This window comes from Natator depressus, chromosome 3 (genome assembly GCF_965152275.1).
Source record: "Natator depressus isolate rNatDep1 chromosome 3, rNatDep2.hap1, whole genome shotgun sequence".
Taxonomy (NCBI): Eukaryota; Metazoa; Chordata; order Testudines; family Cheloniidae; genus Natator; species Natator depressus.
In genome coordinates this window covers 160,647,144-160,662,484 of record NC_134236.1, presented here as the reverse complement: position 1 = coordinate 160,662,484, position 15,341 = coordinate 160,647,144, and the positions used below count along the sequence as shown (strand labels likewise).

Here is a 15,341-nt window from a genome sequence, read left to right as displayed (position 1 = left end):
AACTCCGTATTCCATCACCAGGCTCTTTACTTGTACAGCCTTCAATTTACTATGACTTAGTGGGCTAAATTTCCAATAACCGCTGGAGTAGTGGGACCTGAACAGTAACAATCTTCTACTCAAGGTGGTCCCAGTGCTCACATCCCTTCCACACATGGAAACCATCAAAGGCTCCTGCTACCCTTCACTTCCTGGATTTTGGGGTGGGAAAAGGGAGAATGTTGTGTGTCTGGTTTACACCTCTGGAGCCTGAGAAGCCCCCATAGAGAGGATCCATGGGTACAGGCTCCAAGTTATGTCAGATCCAACCCCCGCAAGCCCAGGAAAGAAGGCAGCATACATTACAACAGACAGACTCAGAGAAGTTTACAGTATTGTTATGGTTAGAGTGAGCTCACCCCCAGGCTCTTGTATTTGCATTGTGGGTTGAGCAATCACGAGGAAAAAATGCCTCCTGACCTGAACCTCCACAAGCTAGGAGTGTAGAACCTGCCTCCAGCTGTCCCACCCAGCCCACAGAGCACAGGCAAGGGGACCAGCTGTAGCTCTGCCCGGTGTCTTGTTGTACTCCACTCTCAGAGACCGACAGCTTTATCTACCTCCCCAACCGGGCACTACACACACTCCTGGCAACCCCTGCACTCTTCTTCTTATTCAGGCTGATCTCACTCTTGGCACATGGCCATTAGCTGTGAACTAAGTCTGGTAAGTCTGGTAAGCTGTGAACTAAGTCTGTCTTGGGAGACAGGCCAGTCCTTGCCTACAGACAGCCCCCCAACCTGAAGCGAATACTCACCAACAACCACATACCACACACAGAACCACTAACCCAGGAACCGATCCTTGCAACAAAGCCCGTTGCCAACTGTGCCCACATATCTGTTCAGGGGACACCATCACAGGGCCTAATAACATCAGCCACACTATCAGAGGCTCATTCACCTGCACATCCACCAATGTGATATATGCCATCATGTGCCAGCAATGCCCCTCTGCCATGTACATTGGTCAAACTGGACAGTCTCTACGTAAAAAAATAAATGGACACAAATCAGATGTCAAGAATTATAACATTCATAAGCCAGTCGGAGAACACTTCAATCTCTCTGGTCACGCAATCAGAGACATGAAGGTCGCTATCTTACAACAAAAAAACTTCAAATCCAGAGTCCAGCGAGAAACTGCTGAATTGGAATTCATTTGCAAATTGGATACTATTAATTTAGGCTTAAATAGAGACTGGGAGTGGCTAAGTCATTATGCAAGGTAGCCTATTTCCCCTTGTTTTTTCCTACCCCCCCCCCCCCAGGCCTTCTGGTTAAACTTGGATTTATGCTGGAAGTGGCCCACCTTGATTGTCATGCACATTGTGGGGAGAGTGGTCAGTTTGGATGAGCTATTGCCAGCAGGAGAGTGAGTTTGTGTGGGGGGGGGGGTTGAGAAAACCTGGATTTGTGCTGGAAATGGCCCACCTTGATTTTCATGCATGTTGTAAGGAGAGTGGTCACTTTGGATAGGCTATTACCAGCAGGAGAGTGAATTTGTGTGTGTGTGTTTGGGGGGGGGGGGGGGCGAGAAAACCTGGATTTGTGCTGGAAATGGCCCACCTTGATTTTCATGCACGTTGTAAGGAGAGAGTGGTCACTTTGGATAGGCTATTACCAGCAGGAGAGTGAGTTTGTGTGTGTGCCTTTTGGAGGGGGGTGAGGGGGTGAGAGAACCTGGATTTCTGCAGGAAATGGCCCACCTTGATTATCATACACATTGTGAAGAGAGTGGTCACTTTGGATGGGCTATTACCAGCAAGAGATTGAGTTTGTCTGTGGGGGGGCGGAGGGTGAGAAAACCTGGATTTGTGCTGGAAATGGCCCATCTTGATGATCACTTTAGATAAGCTATTACCAGCAGGAGAGTGGGGTGGGAGGAGGTATTGGTTCATGGTGTCTGTGTATATAATAATGTCTTCTGCAATTTCCACAGTATGCATCCGATGAAGTGAGCTGTAGCTCACGAAAGCTCATGCTCAAATAAATTGGTTAGTCTCTAAGGTGCCACAAGTACTCCTTTTCTTTTTAAGTCTGGTAAAAGGTGTCTGGCCGACTAAGAACCCTGGAGGCTGAAATCTTCTCTGCATGCAGCTCCCACACATATGCCTTAACCCTGAGCAGGAGGCGGTTGAGTCTCCAGGACCCATTCAGTGTCTGGACTCTCTATGGAGATGGCTGGGCCCAATTAATGTAATGGTGGGTGTGTGCGATTTGCAGATCAGTCCACAGGAACTAAACAATCAGCGCAGTTCACGCTGGTTGTTAGCCAGGCATTGCCCTTCAGTCACTGCCAAAACAGGACAGAGTTGCACTGGGCACGGGGAGGTGAAAGCTCTGAATTCCACAAGGCTGGGATGTTTGCTTTGTCTAAGTGTTGCTTTCAGTGCTTTGCACTACAAACAAGGGGGGAAAGCCACTGCATACTGCAGTGAAGATGACCCATCCCAGCATGAGGGAACAACGGAGCCAAAGCCCAAAAGGAAGGAAGGGAATTAAAACACATGACTTTGGCTTCTGTGCATTTTTTTTTTTTAATGTTTCTACATTCAGAAGGGGAGTTTCAGCTGGGGCTATTCCTTCCTGTGTCTCCAAATGCAGAGGAGGTGGGAGGAGGAGGAGGTGGGGTGGCCAGACCAGAGAGCTCTTTATTGATTCAAAATGTGCTCAGAAATCTCTGCAGTACAGCTCAGCTGTAATAAACCCTTGTCCCATACAGACATAGCCATTAGCAGGAATGGAACCCAGGACGTTCCTTCAGTGCCGAAAGCAAAAGACCCTAAAGGAGTAAAGCTGTTAGCTGGGCATATGCATCAGGCTCTTAATTTTGCTGGGCTCTGTCCATCAAGAGAGACATGATCTCATCCGCACCCTGATCACCAGGCCCACCGACAGCAATTCCGGGCCCCAGGGCAGAATAGTCGATGGGCCCCCATGCATGCACAAGCCACACCCACGCGGACTTGGTCCACCTGACATTTGGGAGATTCTGCGCCTGTGCTGGCTGATGCCCAGCAAGCTGCTGGCTGTGATGCTGGGCGTGCTCTTCCGGCACAGCCAGGGCTTTCATATGCCCACCTGGTAGGGTTGCCAACTGCCTAATCATGCAAACCCAAAGACCCTTGTCCTACCCCCTGCCCCGCCCCTTTCCTGAGACCATGCCCCTGTCCTGTCCCTTCTCTGAGGCCCTGCCCCCTGCTCACTCCATCCCCCATCCCACTGTCGCTTGCTCTCCCCCACCTTCACTCACTTTCACCAGGCTGGGGCAGGGGGTTGGAGTGCGGAGTGCAGGCTCTGGGAGGAACATAAGAAGATAAGAATGGCCCCACTGGGTCAGACCAAAGGTCCATCCAGCCCAGTATCTTGTCTGCCGACAGTGGCCAATGCCAGGTGCCCCAGAGGGAGTGAACCTAACGGATAATGATCAAGTGATCTCTCTCCTGCCATCGATCTCCACCCTCTGACAAACAGAGGCTAGGGACACCATTCCTTACCCATCCTGGCTAATAACCATTAATGGACTTAACCTCCATGAATTTATCTAGTTCTCTTTTAAACCCTGTTATAGTCCTAGCCTTCATAACCTCCTCAGGCAAGGAGTTCCACAGGTTGACTGGGTGCTGTGTGAAGAAGAACTTCCTTTTATTTGTTTTAAACCTGCTGCCCGTTAATTGCATTTGGTGTTCCCATGATATAAGAACTAGGGGCCAAGTAAATAACTTTTCCTTATTCACTTTCTTCACACCACTCATGATTTTATATACCTCTGTCATATCCCCCCTTAGTCTCCTCTTTTCCATGCTGAAGAGTCCTAGCCTCTTTAATCTCTCCTCATATGGGACCCGTTCCAAACCCCTAATCATTTTAGTTGCCCTTCTCTGAACCTTTTCTAATGCCAGTATATCTTATTTGAGATGAGGAGACCACATCTGTATGCAGTATTCAAGATGTGGGTATACCATGGATTTATATAAGGGCAATAAGATATACTCCATCTTATTCTCTATCCCTTTTTTAATGATTCCTAACATCCTGTTTGCTTTTTTGACTGCTGCTGCACGCTGCATGGATGTCTTCAGAGAACTATCCACAATGACTCCAAGATCTCTTTCCTGATTAGAGGAAGTTTGGGTGCAGGAGGGGGTGAGGGATGTGGGCTCTGAGAGGGAGCTTGGGTGCGGGAGGGGGTGAGGGGTGCAGGCTCTGGGAAGAAGTTTGGGTGCGGGAGGGGTGCAGACTGTGGGAGGGAGTTTGGGTCTGGGGTGTGGTCTCTAGGCTGGGTCAGGGGGTTGGGGTACAGGGTGCGGGCTCTGGGAGGGAGTTTGGGTGTGGGAGGGGATGTTGGGTTGGGCTCTGGGAGAGACTTGGGTGCAGGGTGTGGGCTCTAGGCTGTGGCAGGGGGTTGAGGTGCAGGAGAGGGTAAGGGGTGCAGTGCGTACCTCAGGCAGCTCCCAAAAGTGACCAGCACACCCCTCTGGCAGCAGCTCCTAGGCAGGGGGACCAGGAGGTCTCTGCGTGCCGTTGCCTGCAGACACTGCCCCAACAGCTCCCATTGGCTGCAGTTCCTGGCCAATGGGAACTGTGGAGTTGGCACTCAGGGAGGGGGCAGTGCGCGAAGACCCCCTCCCCAGGGGCTGCAGGGCTTGTCAGCCGCTTCTGGGAGTGGTGCAGAACGAGGGTGGGCAGGAAGCCTGCCTTAGCTCCACTGCACTGCCGGCAGCGGTGGTCAGGGACTCCTGGGGGCCCCCAGGCCCTTTTAAATCACCCAGGCCCCTGGGCAATTGCTCCCTTTGGTCGGCGGCCCTGCCCATCACCACCATATCCTACCAGCATACTTGTGCTCGCAGCCTTTGTTACTATTTTTATGGCTAGTAGGAAACCATTTATCACTCTTTATTGTATATGATAATGATATGCGGTGGAGCATCTTAACCAAAATACCAGACAAACTATACCTGTCAGTGGCTCCAGGATTTTAGGAAGAGCTCTGATCTTCCTTAAACCTCCTTTCCCTTTCCTCTGGGCCAATAACTTCTTTAATTGTCCTTGGTGGAGACAGAATGAGCCAGTGACCAAAACCCTCTCAGTTCAAGGATTAAGAAAGAAGAACTTGTGTAAAAACAAGATCCTCAGTGTGGAAGGAATTTCTGGGAATTCTTTTCCAAGTGCATCTGAACCCAAGCGGAGTGCGTGACTGTTTGTTTGGGGATTCCTTGGTAGAAAAACAGAAGAACAATGGCACTTCTGTACAGACAGGCTGTGTAGGGGAGAGCATGAGGCCTCTGCATTCATTAGCCTAGAGGGCTGGTTGCAAGGGGCCCTGCAACCTTTCCCTCCACAAATAGGATCATTTTGAGGTTCTGAATAACCCAGGCAGCAGGGGACAGAGGTGTTTGTAACTAATTGCAAACTCATCCAAGGCCAGAAAGGACCATTGTGATCATCTAGTCCAGAGGTGGGCAAACTATGGCCCGCAGGCCACATTGTTATACCAATAAAATAAAATCAGCAGGATCTTATTAAAGGGAATAAGGCAAAATGCCACATTTATTGTAAATACAGAAAGAATCATAGTAAGAAGTTAGTTATAGCTATAACATTCCATTCCATTTCATATTTATTCACACATTCATTCATACACACACGCACAAAGTTCTGCAAGGTTGTCATCATAGTTACCAGCCTTAGAGTTGCTTGTGCCAAGCCACTGGCCAGGTGGCCTGGACATGAGGAGGGAGCAGGACCTTGTCAGATGCCCATTTGATGCTCCTGGAAGTTGGTTTGCAGAATCAGACCCCAAAGTTCTCAGTTTCTAGAGTCCATTTTTATAGGAATTTATTCGTATGCCAGCCTATGGGAATTGGTTCATCATGCTGTTGCTGAATCAATCAGCAGATGGCACATTCCTGATGGCTCCCTGCTCCCAGATGTTATCTTGTTCTTTGATTCTCCCATCCTTCAGGCTGTTGGGTGGATTCCAGTCTGCCCTCCGGGGGTCCTCTGGTTGTTTCCACTTGACGCCTTCTTCGGACGATGGACACTGGATTCTTAGGCTGGCACCTCCCTGATCATTCATTTATTATCCACACCAAGCATCCATCCACATACATCCTCTATCTCTATTTTAATCACAATTGTTAACAAAGCGAAATGAATACAACAAAAGGGCGGGGAGTCTCTGTGTGCTGTTTCTGTTGTTACAGAGTATTGCTTTGAGTCTCTCTGTGTGTGTGCAGTTGTTGTTACAAAGTATTGCTTTGAGAACAGACTCTGTTTTAGGATGTACTAACACAATTAGCAGCTTGCAAGTTTCACACAGAGAGGGAGAGAAACAGTAAAAATAAGAGACCAAAAACCAAGAGACCTCTTAATTAGTAATACCCTCGAATTTAAACTATGGGGAATCAAACTAATTTGTGATTTTAATACAGAACTTCTTTAATATGATCCACCATAACAACATCTGACCCGTGGGACTGTCCTGCCTGGCCCTTGAGCTCCCGGCTGGGGAGGCTAGCCCCCGGCCCCTCCCCTGCAGCCTCAGCTCGCTGTGCCACCAGCGCTCTGGGCGGTGGGGCTGCGAGCTCCTGCCGGACAGTGCAGCTGTGAGAGCCGACAGGTGTAGTGTATTAAATTGCTTCCCACAGGAATGTGCTACTTATGGCTTCCAGTCCTGGTGCTCTGAGCAGCATGGTAAGGGGGCAGGGAGTGGTGGGGTTGGATAAGGGGCAGGGGATTCCAGGGGGCAGTCAGGGGACAGGGAGCAGGGGCGGTTTGATGGGGCGGAGGTTCTGGGGGGGGGGCATGGTCAGGGGCGCTTGGACAGGTGTGGGAGTCGCGGGGGGCCTGTCAGGGGGCCGGGGGTGTGGATAGGGGTCGGGGCAGTCAGGAGACAGGAAGCAGGGGGGATTGGATAGGGGGTGGGGTCCCAGTGGGGTGGTTAGGGGCAGGGGGGTCCCAGGAGGGGGCACTCAGGGGACAAGGAGCAGGAGGGGTTGGATGGGTCAGAAGTTCTGAGGGGGGCAGTCAGGGGGTGGGAAATGGGAGGGGGCCGATAGGGGGAGGGGGCCAGGCTGTTTGGGGAGGCACAGCCTTACCTACCCAGCCCTCCATACAGTTTCAGAACCCCGATGTGGCCCTCAGGCCAAAAAGTTTGCCCACCCCTGATCTAGTCTGACCTCCTGTTTAGCACAGGCTAGAGAACATCCTCAAAATAATTCCTAGAGCAGAGCTTTTAGAAAAGCATCCAAGCTTGATTTAAAAATGGTCAGTGATAGAGAATCCACCATGACCCTTGTTAAATTGTTCCAATGCTTAATTATTTTCACCATTAAAAGATTACACCTTATTTCCAGTCTAAATTTGTCTAGCTTCAGCTTCCAGCCATTGGATCTTGTTATACCTTTCTCTCCTAGATTGAAGACTCATTATTAAATATTTGCTCCCCATATAGGTACTTACAGACCAGGGGTGGGCAAACTTTTTGGCCGGAGGGTATGGGGGGAGGCTCAGGGGTTGTGGACTCTGAGCGGCGCTTACCTCATGAGGCTCCCGGAAGCAGTGGTATGTCCCTTCTCCGGCTACTACATGGAGGTGCGGCCAAGAGGCTCTGCACGGTGCCCCGTTCGCAAGCACCGCCCCTGCAGCTCCCATTGGAGCATGTAGGAGCCAGAGCAGGGCCATGCCACGGCTTCCGGGAGCTGCGTCGTGCGGCCCCAACCCAGCGCCCCGGCTGGAGCAGGGCTGAGCTGCTGGTCCAGCCCCTGACCCAGCACCCCAGCCGGAGCACCAGAGCGGGACCGAGCGTGTGGTGCAGCTCGTGGGCCTTAGTTTGCCCACCCATGTTATAGAGGGTAATCAAGTCACCCCTTAGCCTTCTCTTTGTTAAGCTAAATGGATTGAGCTCTTTGAGTCTATCACTATAAGACATGTAAATAGCCTGTTAAGAATGTATTTCACACCCCAAATGCCTTGTGTCCATATCTTCTGCCCATTTCCTGAGCACTGTGGTGTTCCAAAATGGATCTAGAGTGAACGGAGCTCTGTTCCTATTATGACTTCCCCTGTACTTCATCTTTACATTTTTAAGGAGTCTGCAAGGGCAGTTGGCATTTTGTGAGGCAGAACTGATGAAGCATCTTACAGAGGAGACGTGCACTATGCTCTCTCGTGGGAAATTGACTTCTGCTCTCTGTCATTGTACTTTAATCTACAGCTAGAGTCATTCCAACTGGAAGTGTGTGCTTGGTCTTTGTCTGGAAAAATAACATCCCAGCTAGCAGGGACTCCTTTATAGCAACAGAGCTGGCCATTGGCACTCGGCTAAAGGGTGGGTTTTAAGGTTTATTTACGTTTCATGCCATTTGGTATAGGAAATGGGAAAAGGAAGAGGGATTCAAGCCTGCAAATTATTTTAAAAATCCACCGCTTCAGCTCTTCTTTGAGATGTACTGAGATATAAATCCAGTCACTGTGATCTGTTGACAGAGAAAAATTGCAGAACAGAGGGGGTGCGAGGGAGTTACAAGATCCCCATACTTCTCAAAAGGATGGTGTTTGTGCTGCAGACGTTAAGCTTGTGGCAGCATTCAATGGTGGATTAAGGCTAAATGACCCCACCCCAGACACCCAGCTGAACCCTTCTCTTCATCCCCTTCACAAGTCTTTGATCTTCCTTCCAGTGGTGACAGCTGGCCGTCTGACAGCCATTGGTTAACTGCTGCTCCATCCAGCCCCCTCTTGCCATGAGTCTTGGACCCCACAATCCCCAACAGCCCTTTTGCTCTCCAACACCTCATCTCAAGGCTCTCTTCTATATTTGGGGTGCACAGGGAGAGGAGGAGCACGACTTATTTTAGAGATGGGGGAAACTGAGGCATAGACATTAAGCGTCTTACCCAAGGTCATAAAGCAAGGCAATGGCAGAAATGGGAATGGAACCCAGGAGTCCTAACTCTTAGCTTCCTGCTCTAATCAGCAGAGCCTTCCCTTGTAGGCTACAGGAGTAGAAAATCAGTTGGAAAAGTGCAGTCAAAGGAGCATACCCTGGAACTCAGCTCTTTGAGATCCTGAGGCTCTTTCTTTAAAAGCACTAGTCACCTCATTAACATGCTGCTCAAAGGGTCTGAGATTGCACATAAAGGTGATCTTTCACTACTGAACTCATGTTTATTATTTCCTAGAGTAACTACAAAAATAGATAATTTGCTATTTGTATGGAGTCAGTCTCCTCTCCCTCCCCTCCGTGAAAGCATGTTTTTCTGTCTGTCTGTCGGAAAAGTACATCGCCGGTACTGAATGTGAGGCTCCAGCCTGCAGCCAGAGTGTACGTTGGCTTCGTCCCAGAGAGGGCAGAAGGGCATACCGCACTAAGAAACAGGGCTGGCCTTCAGACCTTTTCTGACTTGTGGCTGGCAAGTCTCGGAGGCTGGAACTTTGGGCTGGATCAGTGAATTTCCACAGAGACAAATAAGAAAGGTTGGGAGATTGAAGGACCTTGGTTGATAAATGTCATTTAGGGGGATGCTGTATATGGGAATTTGTGAGAGCGTCAGTCCCTAGGGTATGTCTCTGCAAGAGCAAATCTGCAGTCGCTCATGAACTGGAGAAGAGTGGAGAGGGAAACACTTCCTCTGCTTGCCTAGGCAAGTACTGGCCCTACGAATGAGGAACATGCTTGGAGCTGCTGCACGTTCCTAGAGCCACCATGCTTTCTTCCTCCCCGTGCCACTCTGTTCCCTAATTTGTAGATAAGCGCAGAATGGCTCGTTTTCTGTAAAATACATTAAATGCATTCACGTGGTGGAGCTTGTGATATCTTTTGCCTTTTACAGAACAAACAAACAAAGAAGAAATCTGGACACAAACTGAGTCCCTAAAAATAGTATTTAGTAAATACCCACAAACACAGGAGGCAGTGAGCCCCACTACGGGGTTCACAACAAACTATTCAAAGGGATACAGAGCCAACTACTTTCAAACTAATTGAGCCCACACTGGGGTTCTGCATTTCTTCCAGGAACAGCTGAAAAGGCATCCATGGTCCATTGTAGATAACAGTGTTAAGTTTCAGAGTAGCAGCCGTGTTAGTCTGTATTCGCAAAAAGAAAAGGAGGACTTGTGGCACCTTAGAGACTAACCAATATATTTGAGCATAAGCTTTCGTGAGCTACAGCTCACTTCATCGGATGCATTCAGTGGAAAATACAATGGAGAGATTTATATACATAGAGAACATGAAACATCACAAACAGCCCATTTCCACCTCTTCTTGGATACAATGCAGCATTTGCATGGAAATGGCCTACAATTATGCTTATTTCTGTTATGCCTAGAGGCAAAAGTGGTGGCTTAGATTGAACAGGGAAGGAGGCTCTTCATTCCTGAATAGGTCAGGCATCTAATGTACTGAAAGGAGAGAGAGCCCTGCAGGCCTGGAGAAGCCAAGGAATCGTCCTGCTGACTCAGCAAGGTTAACTAGCATTATCTTTGCAGTGGAAGGACACAGAGCGGTAGTGATCCCAGTCCTAACTGAATCTTCTTTTTAAATGCACATATTAAAGCCGGTTTCATTCATCGCTAATGTTTGTTTTATCAAGGATGGGCCAAGCCACACCAAATTTGTTGTGTAATGTACATCTGGGTGCTGTTTAAAGGCGGCCCACAACTGACAATCTCAGCAGACAGGCGTAGAATTGAATGGGCCAGTGGCTGTAAATTACCCGCCACCTCCACCCCTCGAAGGTGTGTGCCCAGCTCAGGATTGAGGCACATTGGCAGGGCAGAGTATGCAGAAATTTGCAGTGATGCTTCCTGTGCTGTGGTTTGACAGAGGACTTCACGCGCCAGGGCTGGCAATCCAGAACCTTTCATCAGAATCAAAGTCACTTCATGTTTTGTAAAGGCTGCTGTCTTCTACTGCAGTGGTGATTACTGTCACGCTGTCTGGAGTGGTTCATAACTGTGGGTGCCAACCTTGGGGAAGACTGTCAAAAAGCAGGGCAGATACCCCAAATTGGTTGTATGTTCTCTAATTATACTTCACCAACCCAGTAACAAATGTGAACTCCTGAAGCACTCTAACAGTGTGACTATGGAGTCACGGAGAGTCCCCCTGGGCATTCCAGTGTATCTTGTCACCCAGGCAAGCTGGACTTAGAGATAGTTGGTTGCTATCCATCAAAGATCACAGAAGATTCAAGTTGCTTCCAGTTCCAAGAGACCAGTCACTTACCTCAGGTCAACTGGTACCTCCAATCTCACACCAAAGATAACGCTTGTAGCCAATCCTATAATAAACTAATTAAGGATTTATTAACTAGGAAAAAGAAATGGAGAGTTATTTACAGATTAAAGCAGGCAAACATATGCACAAATGAGTTACAGTCTATGGTTCTGAAAGGTGACAGAGTTGTAGTAATCTGTCAGCACTGAATGTCTCTTAGGGCTAACCCAGGTTGACCCTGGAGATCTCTGCTTGTTTCCTACCTGCAGCCCTATGAGAGTCCAACAGCAGGAGATTAAAAAATTTCTTGTTCGCTATCTCGATTTCCTTCTTCCAGAATTCAAGCTGATGGGATGAGCCTTTTTGCACGTAGCATCTTCATGGCTGTGTAGGGGCAATTAACAAAGTTTTGTATTATGATGTCTCACAATGGCCCATTTAGTTTTGGTAGAAGGGATCAGCTCTTGTCCATCAGGCAGGAGTGACAGGCTGACCATTTCAGAGCAAACATTTTTTACAGTTATAAAGCAAAAACTTAAATATTATCTTTATCACATGCTATAAGGTATTACAAGTGAGATTACGAAATGCTTCTAAATTGCTGCATGCATTAAAGTCTAAACACTAGTTGTTTTTAGAAGTCTAAACAGGTTGTTAGAAGTTCAGTACCCATCTGAACCATACTAGCACACAGATGTGAAAGACTGGTTTCCAGCAGTAAATTTGTCAGTGCTTGGCTGAGGCCTAAAGCCTTGGCAAGAGCTAGCACCTGGTTTGCCAGCGTCACGGCTGCATTTCAGTGATGGGTCAAGTGATGCTAGTGCAGAAAGTTTGCAATTATTTGTAAAGTTTGTCAAGCGCATTGAGAGGGGCCATGCATGTTGGTTATTTATCACCCCCATCATCACTATAGCAACACTTCCATTCATTAAGAAACAAAACAAGATTTTCTGTCAGACCCAGGACTTGACCACCTGGTTATAGCCTTGAAGGTCTGATCAGTTATGCCAAGTCCCTGAGCTCCGAGAATAGTAGAAGCATAATATGAAGCAGAGGTGAAATCCTTCCCTGTCCCTATCCTCAGACATACAGAAATTCCTTCACAGTACGAGAACTAAGGGCTAATACTTTCTGGTGTATTCACAGGTGACTGTTGGCTGCTGGCCGCCATTGCGTCTCTCACCCTGAATGAAGAGATTCTGGCCAGAGTTGTTCCCAAAGATCAGAGCTTCCAGGACAAATATGCAGGAATCTTCCACTTCCAGGTACCTGACTTCTGCCTTTTGCTAAAGAGTCAAATACTGACAGAACGTGAGGAACATGGTGGGTCGGATCACCTCGTGTAAATTGGTATAGTTCCATTGAAGTTAATGGAGCTGCACCAATTTACACCAGCTGAAGAACTGAAACGGCATATTTTGGTTACTGTGTCTCTCAAAGATCAGTGGTGGTCTGTCAGACTGGAGTGTGGGTTTCATTCCAGTCCTGTAGTGTTTGTTGTCCAGATCCACTGTGTAGTCCCCACAAAGGACCATTCCCTCCACTCTCACTCCAGAACAGAGAAGTGAAGCATCTCAGAATAAGGCAGGATTCTTCCAAGGACCCCTGCCAGACTGATCCTGGATACGGAAACCATTATCTGTCTGGGGAGTTAAACAGAAGGAGGTACTTCCAGCCAAGATCATTAGCATTAGTTGACCAGCTAGAGAGTTGCAGAGGAATTTAGATTTCCTCACACTAGGGGTAAAGGCCTTAGCAGACCTGGCTTCTTATGGGAAGTTTCCCAAGCAACATTGTGATAGGGGGTGGAATGCTGGCTGAGTCAGTACCATGTTTCTAAGCAGGTAGTTCTAAATATTCAGCCAACAGCCCTTTCACTGCTTATCATAACCCAAGCAGTAATACAACCTGAGTTAACACTGTCTGGGGTAACCAAGGTATCACTTGATGTCTATGGCAGAGAAGCACAAACTTGTGGCAAACAAACTTCAAAAGATTAAAGCAAGTCAGTTTTTCACAAGACACCTGAAAGGTCCTGCTTACCCGACCCCTGACCTTTCCTGGGGGCTTATTCTTTTCTCTCCTACACTGATGTAAATCTGGAGTAACTCCAGGGAAGTCAATGGAATCTCACGGGTGTAAAACTAGAGTTAGGGGCCCTTCAGTTTGCAATGTGGGGCACTAATCTGATAAGAACAAACTTTCCAGAACTTCCTCCTATCCATGGATCCAGAAACACGAGGAGAGCCGTTTCTTGTACCCTGGTTTGGCACTGACACTTTTTTCCCCGAGAGAGCCCAGTTGCGTGAGTTATCCAGAGCTTTTTGAACTTCAGAAAAGTCCCATCCTGGTTCAGGTTGAGGCTCGAATGAAGGATCTGCTTGACTCTGAAATGCATCCAGACCAGTTTATCCATCTCTGCAGCAAACTAAGCAAGGAGAACTAATCAAATAACCCTAAAGCCCACAGTACAGCTGGTATTGTGCCATATAGTGAGCCACATAACAATATATACTTTACATGTTCAAAGCACAAAAAAATCCATGCAAGACTATTACAATGAAATAAAAGCTCAAGAAAAATGTTTAATGAGTAGCCAGGCAGAGAACAGGGAGACAAAACCAAGGAGAATAGAAGAGAATGCAAGAGAGGACATGCACCGAAACGAGAATCAGCTGTGAAGGTTCTGTCCAGGGCATGGCTATGTAACCCACGCACCTGGCAATCAGCAGCAACCAGGTCCTTTTCATTCTCTCTTTCAGTTCTGGCAATATGGGGAGTGGGTGGATGTTGTTGTTGACGACAGGCTGCCCACCAAAAATGGGGAGCTGCTCTTCGTTCACTCAGCAGAGGGGAGCGAGTTTTGGAGTGCTTTGCTGGAGAAGGCCTATGCCAAGTAAGTAAAGGGTCAATTTTTAAAAACAAAGGAAACTTCTTCCTTTCTGCTTCACCTTTTGACCTCCTCATGCCTAAGCTAATATCTGGTGGAGTATCTGTCCTTTATCTGGAACTATATGGAGGTAGTGTCAGTCTAATTAGTCTTCTAGGATACATATCACTGACTGCTTCTGCTGATTGTATAATGTGGGTTTGAGACAGATGCTACAGGCTGTAGCTGAAAAGGCTAATGTTTGTGGTTTCTTCTGGGGCCAAACCTTTTCTCTGTACTTAATCTCTGGTAGTCCAGTTTGTGGAAGAAACATTACACATGTCCCAAGAAGGTCATGACTAAATACCAGTCACACTGTCTTATTACCCAGCTGACCTCTGGGGAGCTCATGGTATTCCAGTTCAGTGTGTACAAACCTCTGATTCATGGCAAGGACACCCAAATCTGATGTTCCAGTCTCAGGAAGGAACTCTTGCATCTAATAGTGGGAATCTTATTCTGAATGTACAGGGCCAGATCCTTGACTTCAGTGGAACTATGCTGACTTATACCAGCTGAGGTATAAAGGAGTCTGAGGTCTAATTTCTGTATCGAACCTGGGGGCAGAGGGGGCATGTGCTTGATTACATACAGTATTGAGCATTTGTCATTGCATGTTTGGGCATATCAACCCATATTCCTGACGTACAGCATGTTAGTTCCTACGTGTGGCTTTTCTGCCCTGAAGAGGTAGGAAAGACATAGATGGAGAGGACAGATCCTCAGCTGGTATAAATTGTCATAGCTAAATTGAAATCAGTGGAGCTCCATTGACTTCTTCTTAGCTGTGACATTTATACTAGGTGAGGAGCTGCCTCAGAGAGAAGGTTGAAACAGTAAATGTCCTTTGTGCAGGGTGAATGGGTCATACGAGGCTCTCTCTGGAGGATCCACCACTGAAGGCTTTGAAGATTTCACTGGTGGAATTGCAGAGTGGTATGAGCTGCAAAAGGCACCACCCAACCTGTTCAAAATCATCCAGAAAGCTCTTCTAAAAGGCTCCCTCCTTGGATGCTCTATTGATGTAAGTCAGTCCAGCTCTCTACCAGACTGTTGATATCCCTTGCAGCAGGAGTAGATAGGAAGCAATCAGCATATTGCTGTGCTCAGTTACCACACAACCCTTGGGATTTTCTACTCATGC

General features: G+C 47.8%; 1 protein-coding gene across 1 annotated transcript in view; it reads left to right on the top strand.

Annotated features, from left to right (window-relative positions):
* Positions 1-15,341, top strand: part of CAPN2 (calpain 2) — a 56,206-nt gene that overhangs the window by 12,502 nt on the left and 28,363 nt on the right. Inside the window, exons 3-5 of the mRNA XM_074949199.1 lie at positions 12,415-12,533; positions 14,031-14,164; positions 15,053-15,221. Coding sequence (XP_074805300.1) covers positions 12,415-12,533; positions 14,031-14,164; positions 15,053-15,221 — 422 coding nt within the window. The remainder of the gene's footprint in view (positions 1-12,414; positions 12,534-14,030; positions 14,165-15,052; positions 15,222-15,341) is intronic.